Here is a 12,375-nt window from a genome sequence, read left to right on the forward strand (position 1 = left end):
TCATGATAAGACTCATTTAAAATGTTCAAATCAATCATGATACATAGCTAGGTCACGATTCAATATATTGAGATTCTATATGTATTGTGATTAGACTTTGCAATAGGGTGAGTCTTAATGATTTTGCCAGGAAGAACATGTGTTTGCTGATTATTTGGTTTACAACTCAGTCAGAATTTGTTGTTATATTTAATTAAACTGTTAAACAAACATACAAAGTGGATAATCGCCAAATCCGTCATGATTTGTGTTCCAACAGGCACACATGGTTACTAAAATCCGATTTGGATATATTTGGCTGTTTTCGCTGCATAATATTTTGAAATAGTCCTTTTCAGTTCTAAAATTGTTGTGCTAAATGTGAACTCCCGTTTGTATGAGTTGGTAGCATAGCTAACGTAAACTCGCCCCATTCCGTACAAATGTGCGCAACCGCGACATTCAAACGAGGCTGCAAAGAAAACTAATGGGACTGTAGCGACTGTGTTGACTTCAAAACCGAGGGTGTGAACTACGTTTCTATTCAAGCGTTGGTCGACATGGTAATGGGTCTATAGTATTGGAGAAAAGTTGAAATAACGGACCCTCCGTTACACCGTGACGTGTCATGTAACGTACAGCACGCATAAATCTACTATTTCTGTTTTACAATCTCTCTCCACCAGGTGTAGCATTTCTCTCATCCTTTAAAAACAAGAAATGGACAGTGACGGGGGTATGGGGGGGATACCTAGTCATATTTTGCGTCGTCACTGCAAGTGATTACGACTCTCAAAAAAACTGTTTACTTCTGAAGATCACTTTAGCACCGTCCTAAAAACACGATTCAAATTCGACACAAACCTTCAAATAGGTATGTAATGACACATTATATAAACTCTTTATAGTGTTTTATTTACATTTTAGAGGTAAGGTGATAAGTTGGACAGATCGAGTGAAAAAAGCGTTTAGGTCATGTCATGTATTTTGTTGGCAAGGGGAGAAAGTGTGCTTTACAATGGTATTGACATTACAGTTGATCTGGAAGTATTACGTTTTTGAGGCGCTAAAATAAGGTCAATTGTACGGACCAAGGCGATGTACAAGTGAGTGAGTTTACGTGTAGCCATCTAGAAATCAGTGGTGCTACTTGATTAAGTCTTGAAGCTGTCTTTAAGTGTAATGCAGTTGATTGGTGAAGATGACATGAACATGTATCGAGGTTGACATCCATACAGCATTATACCCCAATTTTTACCTCAACAGTGTGTACATATAGCCTAAATGTATGCTAATTTTGATGGGGGGGCAATGAGGAGATTCTGAAACTTTCCCCCATGTGGGAACGCGTGAGTAGCGTTGCCAAGGCACTTCCATTGTTTTGGTCGAGTTCGATTGATCTCTCTACCGCATCTATTACCCCCCCAGCCCTCCCATCATCATCTAGTGACTAATTCAAAGTACACCTCACAAATAGACAAGACTTGGGCATTCCTTTTCCTTTTTAATTAGGTATCATTTTACAATATAGTACAATGTACTCATTTATACAATAATTAACATATTAACAAGTCTGTGACATGAAAATAATGATGCAGCCTCGATATTGGGAGTGTGTTGAAGAATGGGGGTGTGGATGGTTACCATGAGAATATGCCAAAGGAGTGATAGGAGGAAGAATTATAGAGCGTCAGGTCCCAGCATCAGGGAGACCCTGCATCAGAGAGCAGTGTGTGTGTGTTTGTGTGTGTGTGTGCGCGTTCCTCTAAAGTGCCTGCGTGTGATTATCCTGTTAAGTTTCTGAGCTTAAGGATGATATTTCAGTCTACCTGTCATGTCACACACTGCTGCCCCCTCTGTAGGTGTGGTAATGGTACAGTCCAGAGACAACCTTATGATTAGGGATAGGACTACCTGACCAAAAACACAACTCTGGCCTTTACTTATAGGCTAAAGCTAGGTCCAGAGTTGTTTTCCAGGTCAGGTCGTCAGGCAAACCCACAGGCCCTACTTATGACAACTTCACAGTCCATACATGAAAAAAGGTTAAAGGGATATGTTCCTGCACTCTTCTCAGAGATCCAAAAAATGACAATACAAAAACAATTACCAAAACAAACAAACAAACCCCATCAATGCACAACATCCACGTCAGATAAAAAGTTAAAGAGAATACATGGCTCTCCAACCAACCACATATTACCACAAAAGGAAGAGACAGCCTTGCGGTAAAGGCTCATATCAGGTTTCCTTAAATATAGTGTTAAAAAACGAATAGTTGACAACGAACAGTCTGGACACATTCAAAACGCACATAAACATAACCTGCAAAAAGATTTCACACGCACGCCAACATACACACGGACAAATTGAAAAACCAAAACAGGCCCTCGGGAGTTACAACACGCAAACACTGGTGTGTTACTGCACTGTGTATTTGGGTGTCCATCAGACTGGAGAAAGTATTCAATGATTGCAGCAGGGGGGAGAATGTAACCCCCACACTGCAATGGGTCAGCAGTGGCTCTCACATAGCGCGTTGGGGTCAATCAATTTCAGGACTTGAATTGAAATTCTAATTCAAAGCTGAAAAGCACTATTTATTTCCAATTCGGATTTTTCGGCTCTTGAGTTCAAACTTAAATTCAAAGGAATTGAAACAGAATTGGGCACAATCTGACCTCACCTATAGACCTATCAGATGAGATTTTGGCCCAAACTCTGAAATGAGCAGTCACTGGCTGACAAAAGCAAGGATGAAAACCTTGTGCTTACTCAAAATGTTTAGTATCAAAGCAATCCAACACGGCAGCCATCTATCTACCTTAGAAATAATTTAAATCGTATTTGAATAGGCAGAAATTAAATAACATTCCTATAAAGAAGTTATACTCTGGAGTATTCATGTTGCACCCGACCCCGGCGGCCCGATGTGTCAGCTATATGCTTTATAATATATATATATTTTATATTAAATCAGAAAGAAAATAGAGGAACACATTCTTTCCAGGGAGAAACAGCAAAAAGAAAAGGAGAAAAACATACATCCACTCCCCGACAGAGGGGTTAGAGAGGGAGGAGCGAGAGAGGTGGGGCTCTGTTGCCATGTCCACCATACTGCTGCTCTCTCATGTGCAGAGTCCCCCATGTTGGGAGAAGGGGTGTATCCGACTCTGGTGGGTGGGACCTATAGTAACCTATGACATCACAGGTGCTGCCAGTCGATACCCACCAGGGTCTGGTTGGCCTCCTGGGCGTGGCCTATTTCCTCTGTGACGCTGTGCTGGCGCCACAGCTTCTGGATCTTGCGGTAGCGCTGGCGGCACAGGTGCAATGGGTTCCCCCGCCTGGATAAACACAGAGATGCAAGGCTTTCAAACAGCGGAGCACAGCAACACACACTACTGGACACCTTTCAGCAGAGATCAATAACATTTACAGCAGTGGGTCTCAAAGTTGCTTCTGGGGAATTCTAATGAGCGCTGGTGTCTGTTCCAACCGTTTGAGAAGCCATTTTGAGAACCACTGCTGTAGTGTAATGAGTGAATGTGCAGTGTTGTTCACCTTAGGCCCTGGTCCGTCTCTCCATAGTCATCCAGGTAAGGAGGAGCGTAGAAACAGCCCTTAGTTTTACCAGCCAGGAACAGAACCTGGCTCTCTCGCACTCTGTAACAGAAAGGATAGCATTATACTTGCACACTCTGAACGAATTTGTAGTTTTTTTTGTTGTCAAGTAACCATTTCTTTGTGCTTGGAGTGAAATGAAAATAGAGGTCTTTGACCACGCACACTAATGGTGGGTTTGTCAATCGAAAGAACAATATGCAGAAAAACACTCAACCCTACTGTAAAACATGGTGGGGGATCTTTGATGTGATTGGGCTATTTGGCTTCCACTGGTCCTGGGACTCTTGTTAAGGTCAACAGCATCATGAACTTTACCCAGTACCAGGACATTTTAGCCAAACACCTGGTTCCTCTGCCAGGAGGCTGAAACTTGGCTGCAAGTGGATCTTCCAGCAAGACAATAACCCCAAGCACACATCAAAATCCACAAAGAAATGGTTAATTGACCACAAAATTAACATTTTGCTATGGCCATCTCAGTCTCCAGACTTGAACCCCATTGAAAACCTGTGGTTTGAATTGAACAGAGCAGACAAAAGGATATCAAGGATCTGGAAAGATTCTGTATGGAGAAATGGTCTCAGATCCCTCCCAATGTGTTCTCTAACTCAGAAAACATTGTAGAAAAAGGCTCAGTGTTGTTATCCTCGCCAGGAGAGGGTGCTAGAGTACTGAAAACAGGGGATCCAATCATCTTTCAGATGTATTTTTTAGTATTACTTGTTAAACAAATTCATTCTCTGAGCAAATGTATAAGTATACAATAACGTGTATATATTTTTGGGGCATACAATATAGCTCAGTAGTATTTACTTTATACAGTCTTTTTCTGCTCATCTTTATCAAGGCATCCAATAATTCCAGACCCCACTGTATACAGGCGCACACACACACGGGTCTGTACCTGAGGAAGATGCCTACTCCGGCTCCGCAGGCGAAGGTGTGCGCGGTGCAGGCTCCCACGTCCTCTCCATCTAGCTCTGTCTGGCAGCAGTAGCTCTGAGAACACAGCATGGAACCACACACCAGGCACAGGGTGGGCGCACGGGACTTATCCCCACCCGACTTAGGGCACCTGGGGGGAGAGCGAGGAGAGCATAAACACACAGTTGGGGCCAAATACACTACATGGCCAAAAGGTATGTAGATATCCACTCATTTTGAAGGGGTTCGGCTATTTCAGCCACACAGATGTATAAAATCGAGCACACAGCCATTCAATCTCCATAGACAAAGATTGGCAATAGAATGTCCTATACTGAAGAGCTCAGTGACTTTCAACGTGGCACAGTCATAGGATGCCACCTTTCCAACAAGTCAGTGAGTCAAATGTCTGCCCGGCTAGAGCTGCCCCCGTCAACTGTAAGCGCCGTTAATGTGAAGTGGAAATGTATAGGAGCAACAACGGCTCAGCCGCAAAGTGGTAGGCCACAAGCTCACAGAATGGGACCGCCGTGTGCTTTAGCGCACGGGAGAACTGTTTGTCGGAAGCTTCAAGAAATGGGTTTCCATGGCCGAGCAGCCGCACACAAGCCGAAGATCACCATGCGCAACGCCAAGTGTTGGTTGGAGTGGTGTAAAGCTCGCCGCCATTGGACTCTGGAGCGGTGGAAACACTCTTATCCAGTCACTGTACACATTTGACTAATCTGTACCCCCGCACATTGACTCAGTACCAGTACCCCCTGTATATAGCCTCGATATTATTTATTGTGTTACTTTTTATTTTATTGTTTACTTTAGTTTATTTAGTAAATATTTCACAGTAAGGTCTACAGCTGTTGTATTCGGTGCATGTGAAATAAAATTTGACTTACAAATAGTGAGAGTATACATTTTTGTATTTTTTCATACTGGTCTCCCATGGGAATCAAACCCACAACCCTGATGTTGCAAGTGCCATGCTCTGCCAACTGAGCCCCACCGGAGGACCAGATTCACCATCTGGCAGTCCGACAGACGATTTTGGGTTTGTCGGATGCCAGGAGAACGCTACCTGCCCCAATGCATAGTGCCAACTGTAAAGTTTGGTGGAGGAGGAAAAATGGTCTGGAGCTGCCCCCATGAACAAAGCGAGGTCCATATAGAAATGGTTTGTCGAGATCAGTGTGGAAGAACTTGACTGGCCTGCACAGAGCCCTGACTTCAACCCCATCAAACACCTTTGGGATGAATTGGAATGCCGACTGTGAGCCAGACCTAATCACCCAATGTCAGTGCCCGACCTCACTAATGCTCGCGGCTGAATGGAAGCAAATCCCCGCAGCAATGTTCCAACATTTAGTGGAAAGCCTTCCCATAAAAGTGGAGGCTGTTATGGCAGCAAAGGGGGGACCAACTCCGTATTAATGCTCATGATATTGAAATGTGGAGGTTCAGTGAGCAGATGTCCATATCATTTTGCCCACCCTTGAACATTTCTTAAAGGCCCAATGCAGTCAAAATTCTGTTTTTGCTGTGTTTTATATCATGTTGTAAAACAGCTGATGAAACTAACACTGTTTAATGAAGTTATTACAGCAATGTATTTAAACATTACTAGGGCTGTCCCAAACTCAAACAAATCATCAGTGTTTGAGGGGTGCCTTCCACCAACTGCTGTTCTCAGCTCTCATAGGTTATGGAAGTGATTCAGATAGGGTGTGTCTATATAGGGAAAAATACACGTTTTAAATAGATTGGTTTAAAGAACAGACAACAGTTGAGAGTTGTCTGTTCTTTTGACCAATCTATTTAAAACGTGTATTTCCCGCCTGTATTTCACCCCTCAAACACTGATGATTTAGAGCAGTTTGCTGCTGAAGTGGGCCAAATTGCCAGTAGAAAAAGGTACAGCAAGCTCAATGATGGCTACAAGAAGCATTTGTCGGCAGTTATCTTGGCCAAAGGCTGTGCAACCAAATACTAGCACCAGGGTGCCAATCATTTTGTCCCTGCAATTTGTCTATTTTCTAAATGATTAATTGTAAACTTAAGTTTATAAAAAATGTCATTGGTTCTGCAATGTTGAAAATCCAATAAGGTGTGGAGACCTACAGTTTTCAATTTCAACTTATTTGAGAAGAAATAGGGAATTATTTAAGAAAAGTGCAATAGGTCCTATATATTTGACCGCAACTGTATTAGACATTCACTCTAAAAGGTCTTCCATAGGACAGGAAGGAGAGCAATGACATCCAATTGCTCCCGATTGTAATTTTGCAAGGCTATGCTATGACATCTCTGATGCACCAATGACAGTTGTTCGCTGGGCACTCACGTGAAGCTGGATGCTTGGTTTATGAGGGCACTGTAGTCATCTGGGAGGTCAATCAGGCTGTTGGACTCCCGAGGGAAACTGAACAGAGGAAGAATTGGTCAGCCCTAGAGCTCTTAACATTATCAACAACAAATTCTGTACAGTTCTAAAAAATAAAAAAACTCGACCACACCAGTGTTAATTTCGTCAACAATAACTATGACGAAAAATATTGGTCAACATATTTTTCCTGCCGTTAACGAGACGCCATGAATGTGTTACGAGAATTCCTTGCGAGACTTAAGGACATTCAATTCGACATGAAGCTCCTATTCATCCGTTTTGTCCAATCATAAGCATGCATGCCTTTGCAGAATGTTTAATGCCATCCTCTCATTGGCATAAGTAACGTCTTTCAGGTGCGCGGTCTGATTGAGCTGATCTGCTCTCCCACACAGCTCCCGGGCGGTCACTTCAGTCACTCGTCAATCTTTTGATATGATACGCAGAACAATGTTAACTCTGTCTTACTTTCATGTAGGCTATTTTTGCATTGATCATGTCAACTATTTTCCTACGTGCTCTTTTACTCATGTCTTGTCGCGTTCCGCAAATACACGTGCAGTTTTTTCCCGATTGGACCTATGAATGCTACAGTATTCGCTGAATATTAGGAGTAAAGTAACATTTCTGGCAATGTTGGAAAGCTCAGATTTTCCCCTCTTTAAGGGAATCAACGGCATGGTCAATCCTCTGCAACTGGATCCTGGACTTCCTGATGGAACGCCCCCAGGTGGTGAGGGTAGGCAACAACACATCTGCCACGCTGACCCTCAACACGGGGGCCCCTCAGGAGTGCGTGCATATATCCCCATCCTGTACTCCCTGTTCAACCACGACTGCGTGGCCGTGCACGATTCCAACACTACTATCAGCAAGACATTGAGGGACAGTCCACGAGCGGATTGTGGACTACAGGAAAAGGCAGGCCGAACAGGCCCCCATTAACATCGACGGGGCTGTAGTGGGTCCAAACAAACCAACACAGTCGTGAAGAGGGCACCACAACGCCTCTTTTCCCTCGGGAGGCTGAAAAGATTTGTCATAGGCCTGCAGATCTTCAAAAAGTTATACAGCTGCACCACAGAGTATCTTGACTGGCTGCATCACCGCTTGGTATGGCAACTGCTTGGGTAGTGCCGACGTCCCAGTACGTCACTGGGGCCGAGCTCCCTGCTATCGAGGACCTCTATAGCAGGCGGTGTCAGAGGAAGGCCCTAAACATTTTCAAAGACTCCAGCCACCCAAGTCACATACGTTTCTCTCTGCTACCACACGGCAAGTTGTACCGATGTACCAAATCTGTAACCAACAGGACCCTGAACAGCTTCTACACCCAAGCCATAAGCCTCCTAAATAGTTAACCAAATAGCTACTCAGACTAACTCATCACATACACTGCTGCTACTGTTTACTATCCGCCACTTTATTCCTGGCTACAGTATTTGAACATATCTACCTTGTACCCCTGCACATCAACTCGGTACCGGTACTCCTTGTATATAGCCAAGTTATTGTTACTCATTGTGTATCTATTTGTACGTGTTTTACTTTTCTATTATTTTTCCATTTTCTTTCTCTGCACTGTTTTTTTTTTTAAAGCATGTAAAGAATAACATTTTATTTTGATCTTCTCCTTGAGCATAAACTGAAAATAGCAGGCGTCCAACATGTAGAAATCACTGCCATTTCCTGGTTACTTAAATTCTACACTGTTCACTCAATTTCAGTTTTTGTGAGAAAACAAGCACTGTGCAGTGATTCTCTACACTCTCAAATCTAAAATCGCAGTAAAATGTATTCAATAAATAAAAATATCATATTTTCAGCTGTTTGAAGCTGGTGGATAAAACTAAAAGTAAAGACTCCAGGGCGAATCTCCACCATGTTACCAGGAAATGGGATGCGGGGGAGGGGGGCGAGTGGTTATTCACCTAGCTTCCTCAAGGGGAAGCAAAGTTAGCCATAATACCTTTAATGTGCATATGATGGAAGTAAAAAAGGTAAATATTATTTATTTCATGAAATAAAATGCATTGACTAATATGCGACTAACATGACTGGCTAAAACTACACTAAAATTGTCTAGAGTTTTGGTCGACTGAAACTAATAAGTCTGACATGACAAATGTATTTTAGTCATAAAGTCTAAAACGAAAATAGCTGCCAAAATTAACACTGTACCACATATTATAATCAGAGTATTCAACCCATCATATCACAGTAAAATAGCAGCACTGACCTCACGAGAACGCCACCTCCCTGGAGGGTCTGTCGTACACCTGGGTGAGAGCACCACCTACAGGACAGGAGGACAAGATGCTAAATGAAATAAACTTTCCCCCATCAGTGTGACTATGACATACAGTACAATCAGTCATGCAGCTGGCACTTCTGAACCATTCAGAGGATACAAGAGGAGAAAAGACAGGTTACTGGCGCGAGCGAAGGAGACTCTTACCCGTGCAGTAAGGGCTCCAGTAGCTCCTTCTGACTGTGGTAAAGCTGAAGCAGGTTGGAGGGCAGACTGAGGTATCCACACAGCACCTCCCACTGACCAGGACACAGAGCTAGAAGAGACACCGAGAGTGAACATCAACAGCATGGCTCCGTTTGGTACAGTGTACGTGTTCAAAGATCAGTAAGAGTGTAAAAGTGTGTGAGAGATACACACACTTGAATATAAGTGTAAGGCTGTGCCTATCATGGAATAACCACAATCACCGTTATAACTGTTTAAACTGCTAAATTAAAAGCACGCGCTAATTGTCTCTCCTCTCCGCTGCTGTAGCAGTGGCCCACTTGTGGTGTGTTGCCTAGCAACCGGAGTAAACAATCTATCACGCAGTGGTCATGCCTTTGGGTCACGCCTACAGACTTGGCTCTCGATTCAATCCATACAGCTGAAGTTCAGTGCAATAATAGCGCGATTGAAATTTAAAGGCAATGTTCCCGCATTCACAGGGAGACTCTTTATGGTAAATGCTGCATGTCGGCTCAACCGGAAATTACATTTAAAATTCCAAGCGCGCTATAGTGCTGAACTTTGGCGATATGGATTGAATCGAGCCCTTAACGTTCGCGAACTTCGGTTTTTATAACATTGACGATTCACTTTCGCTTATAAAATGTCCCACACTCACCAAGCAGACAGCGGTGATTCAGGTCAGATTTCAGCATCTTTTTAACACCTTTACAAACCAGATAATTATTCCTACTGTAGCTGGTACAGATAATACTGGCTACAGCGTCAAAGGGAGTGCATTTCTGAAGGAGAGTGTACGTTGGGAGGAAATGGAGACAGTTGGATATCTAGACAGATTATCATTCTTTTACACTACTGCCATTGCGTCAAATATTATTTCAAATGAAAGGATTGAAGCGTTATGGCAGCTCTTATTCACGGTCTTCACCCATAATCATTGGTTACACGATTATACAATTAGCGTGCCAGCCCTGTGTGTGTGCGTATCCATGTTGTAGTTACCATGCAGCTCTGGGGGTGTAGGAACCCCGTTAAGGTGGTGGAAGAAGAGTGCAGCTCCTCTCAGGTAGGGCAAGATGCCAGTCTTCACGCAACGCCACAGGTGCCAACCAGAGCCCACCTCAGGCAGGGAACTGTCACCACACACACACATTAGAAAAATCACTCACAGCATGGTTCAAGCACAACGCGCGCATTACCGCGACAATACTGGGGGAAAAGCTGGCTGCTTGGTGGATAGGGTAGACGAGGGTGTAGTCTGGGGGGGGTTCACGGCAACGTGTCATAGCTACAGAGTCAGTGTCGCCTCACCTTCCCAGGTGTGTTCTGAGGGTGTTGTAGAGAGCACAGATGTCCTCCTCCTCTTCCCTCTCTGCTCCCCCACTCTCCTGCTCCATGGTCACCTCCTCTGTTGACACACACACACACAACGTACATGTTTGGTCCTTTCTCTACGCCGTACAAACACGTTTCATGTTTGACAGCGGTTAACTTCGACGACTCGTAAGTACCCTCTCCTCAACTATCCAAAAGGTAAGATTTTAGCTGGGGTTGAGAGAGCTTTAATATGCATGCAGACACATTTCCACACACACACCCTGTCCAGGTGTAGGGTGCTCTCTCTCCTTACCTGGGCCTGACGTGAGCAGCATCTGGACCATGTGAGCCACAGTGATGAGGTGGAAGAAGTGCAGCTGGACAGCGTCTACGCTCAGCCCTGAAGAGTCCTGGGAATGGACCGACCCGTAAGACAGCACCACACTCACCTGAGAGAGGGATCGGTATTGACTTAACACTTATACACAAAAATCACATTTTATTGCTCACATACACATATTTAGCAGATGTTATTGCGGGTGTAGCGAAATGCTTGTGTTCCTAGCTCCAACAGTGCAATAATATGTAACAATTTACAACTACACACACAAATCTAAAAATTAAATAATGGAATGAATATATAAATATCAGAACGAGCATTGTCAGAGTGGCATTGACTAAAATACAGTAGAATATAATACAGTATATACATATGAAATGAGTATAGCAGTATGTAAACATTATTAATGTTTTATGGTCAGAGTCAACAATTGGTTCGCTTATGATCTGGGAGCCCAGAGATATGATATACCACTTGGCATGTATAGTACCAGTCAAAAGTTAGGACACGCCATAATATGGACTTGGTATTTTACTAAATAGGGCCATCTTCGATATACCACGCATACCTTGTCACAACACAACTGATTGGCTCAAACGCATTAAGGAAATAAATTCCGCAAATTAACAAGGCACACCTGTTCATTGAAATGCATTCCAGGTAACTACCCCATAAAGCTGGTTGAGATAATGCCATGAGTGTGCAAAGCTGTCATCAAGGCAAAGGGTGGCTACTTTGAAGAATCTAAAATATATTTTGATATGTTTAACACTTTTTTGGTTACTACATGATTCCATGTGTCTTCACTATTATTCTACAATGTAGAAAATGTAAAAATAAAGAAAAACCCTTGAATGAGTAGGTGTGTCCAAACTTTTGGCTGGTTCTGTATGTCTGATGGACGGGGACTCACCAGAAGGTGCAACATGTCTATGTCCAGGATACAGGGAGAGGTCTCCACCTGGGGGTCTGGAATCAATGCTACACAAAACACACACACCCCATCAATAAAACTATACAACTCAAATGCCTAGACCAAAAAAAAGCCTTAACATATACAACATTAACACAACATGTGAATTTGAATTCAGGCACTGAAAAGACCAGCCTACTGGCCCTGCAGGTGCCCGTCGACAGTGTCTCTCCTACCTGCTACCAGTCTGATGTAGTGGCCCTGCACGGAGGGCTGAGAGGCTGCAGTCCAACACGCTGAGCCAAACCTGGCCAGGGAGCTCAGGCAGTCATCCTGCACACACAAACACCGGTGTCAAATATGTCTCAGCACCTCTCCGCATAACACTACTTCCTAGAAGTCCAGTGACTCATAGG

The 12,375-nt window shown here is 43.6% G+C and overlaps 1 protein-coding gene across 2 annotated transcripts in view; it reads right to left on the reverse strand.

Moving 5' to 3' along the window:
* Window positions 1-1,470: 1,470 nt before the first annotated feature.
* The window catches only part of ubr2 (ubiquitin protein ligase E3 component n-recognin 2), a 35,718-nt gene continuing 24,813 nt past the window's right edge, over window positions 1,471-12,375 (reverse strand). For both annotated transcript variants that reach the window (XM_071380539.1, XM_071380538.1), the window contains exons 36-46: window positions 12,196-12,292; window positions 11,960-12,027; window positions 11,020-11,155; window positions 10,701-10,797; window positions 10,392-10,522; window positions 9,366-9,474; window positions 9,147-9,203; window positions 6,866-6,943; window positions 4,511-4,681; window positions 3,544-3,645; window positions 1,471-3,326 (exon numbers count right to left, since the gene is read on the reverse strand). In XM_071380539.1, the coding sequence (XP_071236640.1) occupies window positions 3,185-3,326; window positions 3,544-3,645; window positions 4,511-4,681; window positions 6,866-6,943; window positions 9,147-9,203; window positions 9,366-9,474; window positions 10,392-10,522; window positions 10,701-10,797; window positions 11,020-11,155; window positions 11,960-12,027; window positions 12,196-12,292 (1,188 nt within the window). In that variant the 3' untranslated portion in view covers window positions 1,471-3,184. The remainder of the gene's footprint in view (window positions 3,327-3,543; window positions 3,646-4,510; window positions 4,682-6,865; window positions 6,944-9,146; window positions 9,204-9,365; window positions 9,475-10,391; window positions 10,523-10,700; window positions 10,798-11,019; window positions 11,156-11,959; window positions 12,028-12,195; window positions 12,293-12,375) is intronic.

This window comes from Salvelinus alpinus, chromosome 32 (genome assembly GCF_045679555.1).
Source record: "Salvelinus alpinus chromosome 32, SLU_Salpinus.1, whole genome shotgun sequence".
NCBI lineage: Eukaryota > Metazoa > Chordata > Actinopteri > Salmoniformes > Salmonidae > Salvelinus > Salvelinus alpinus.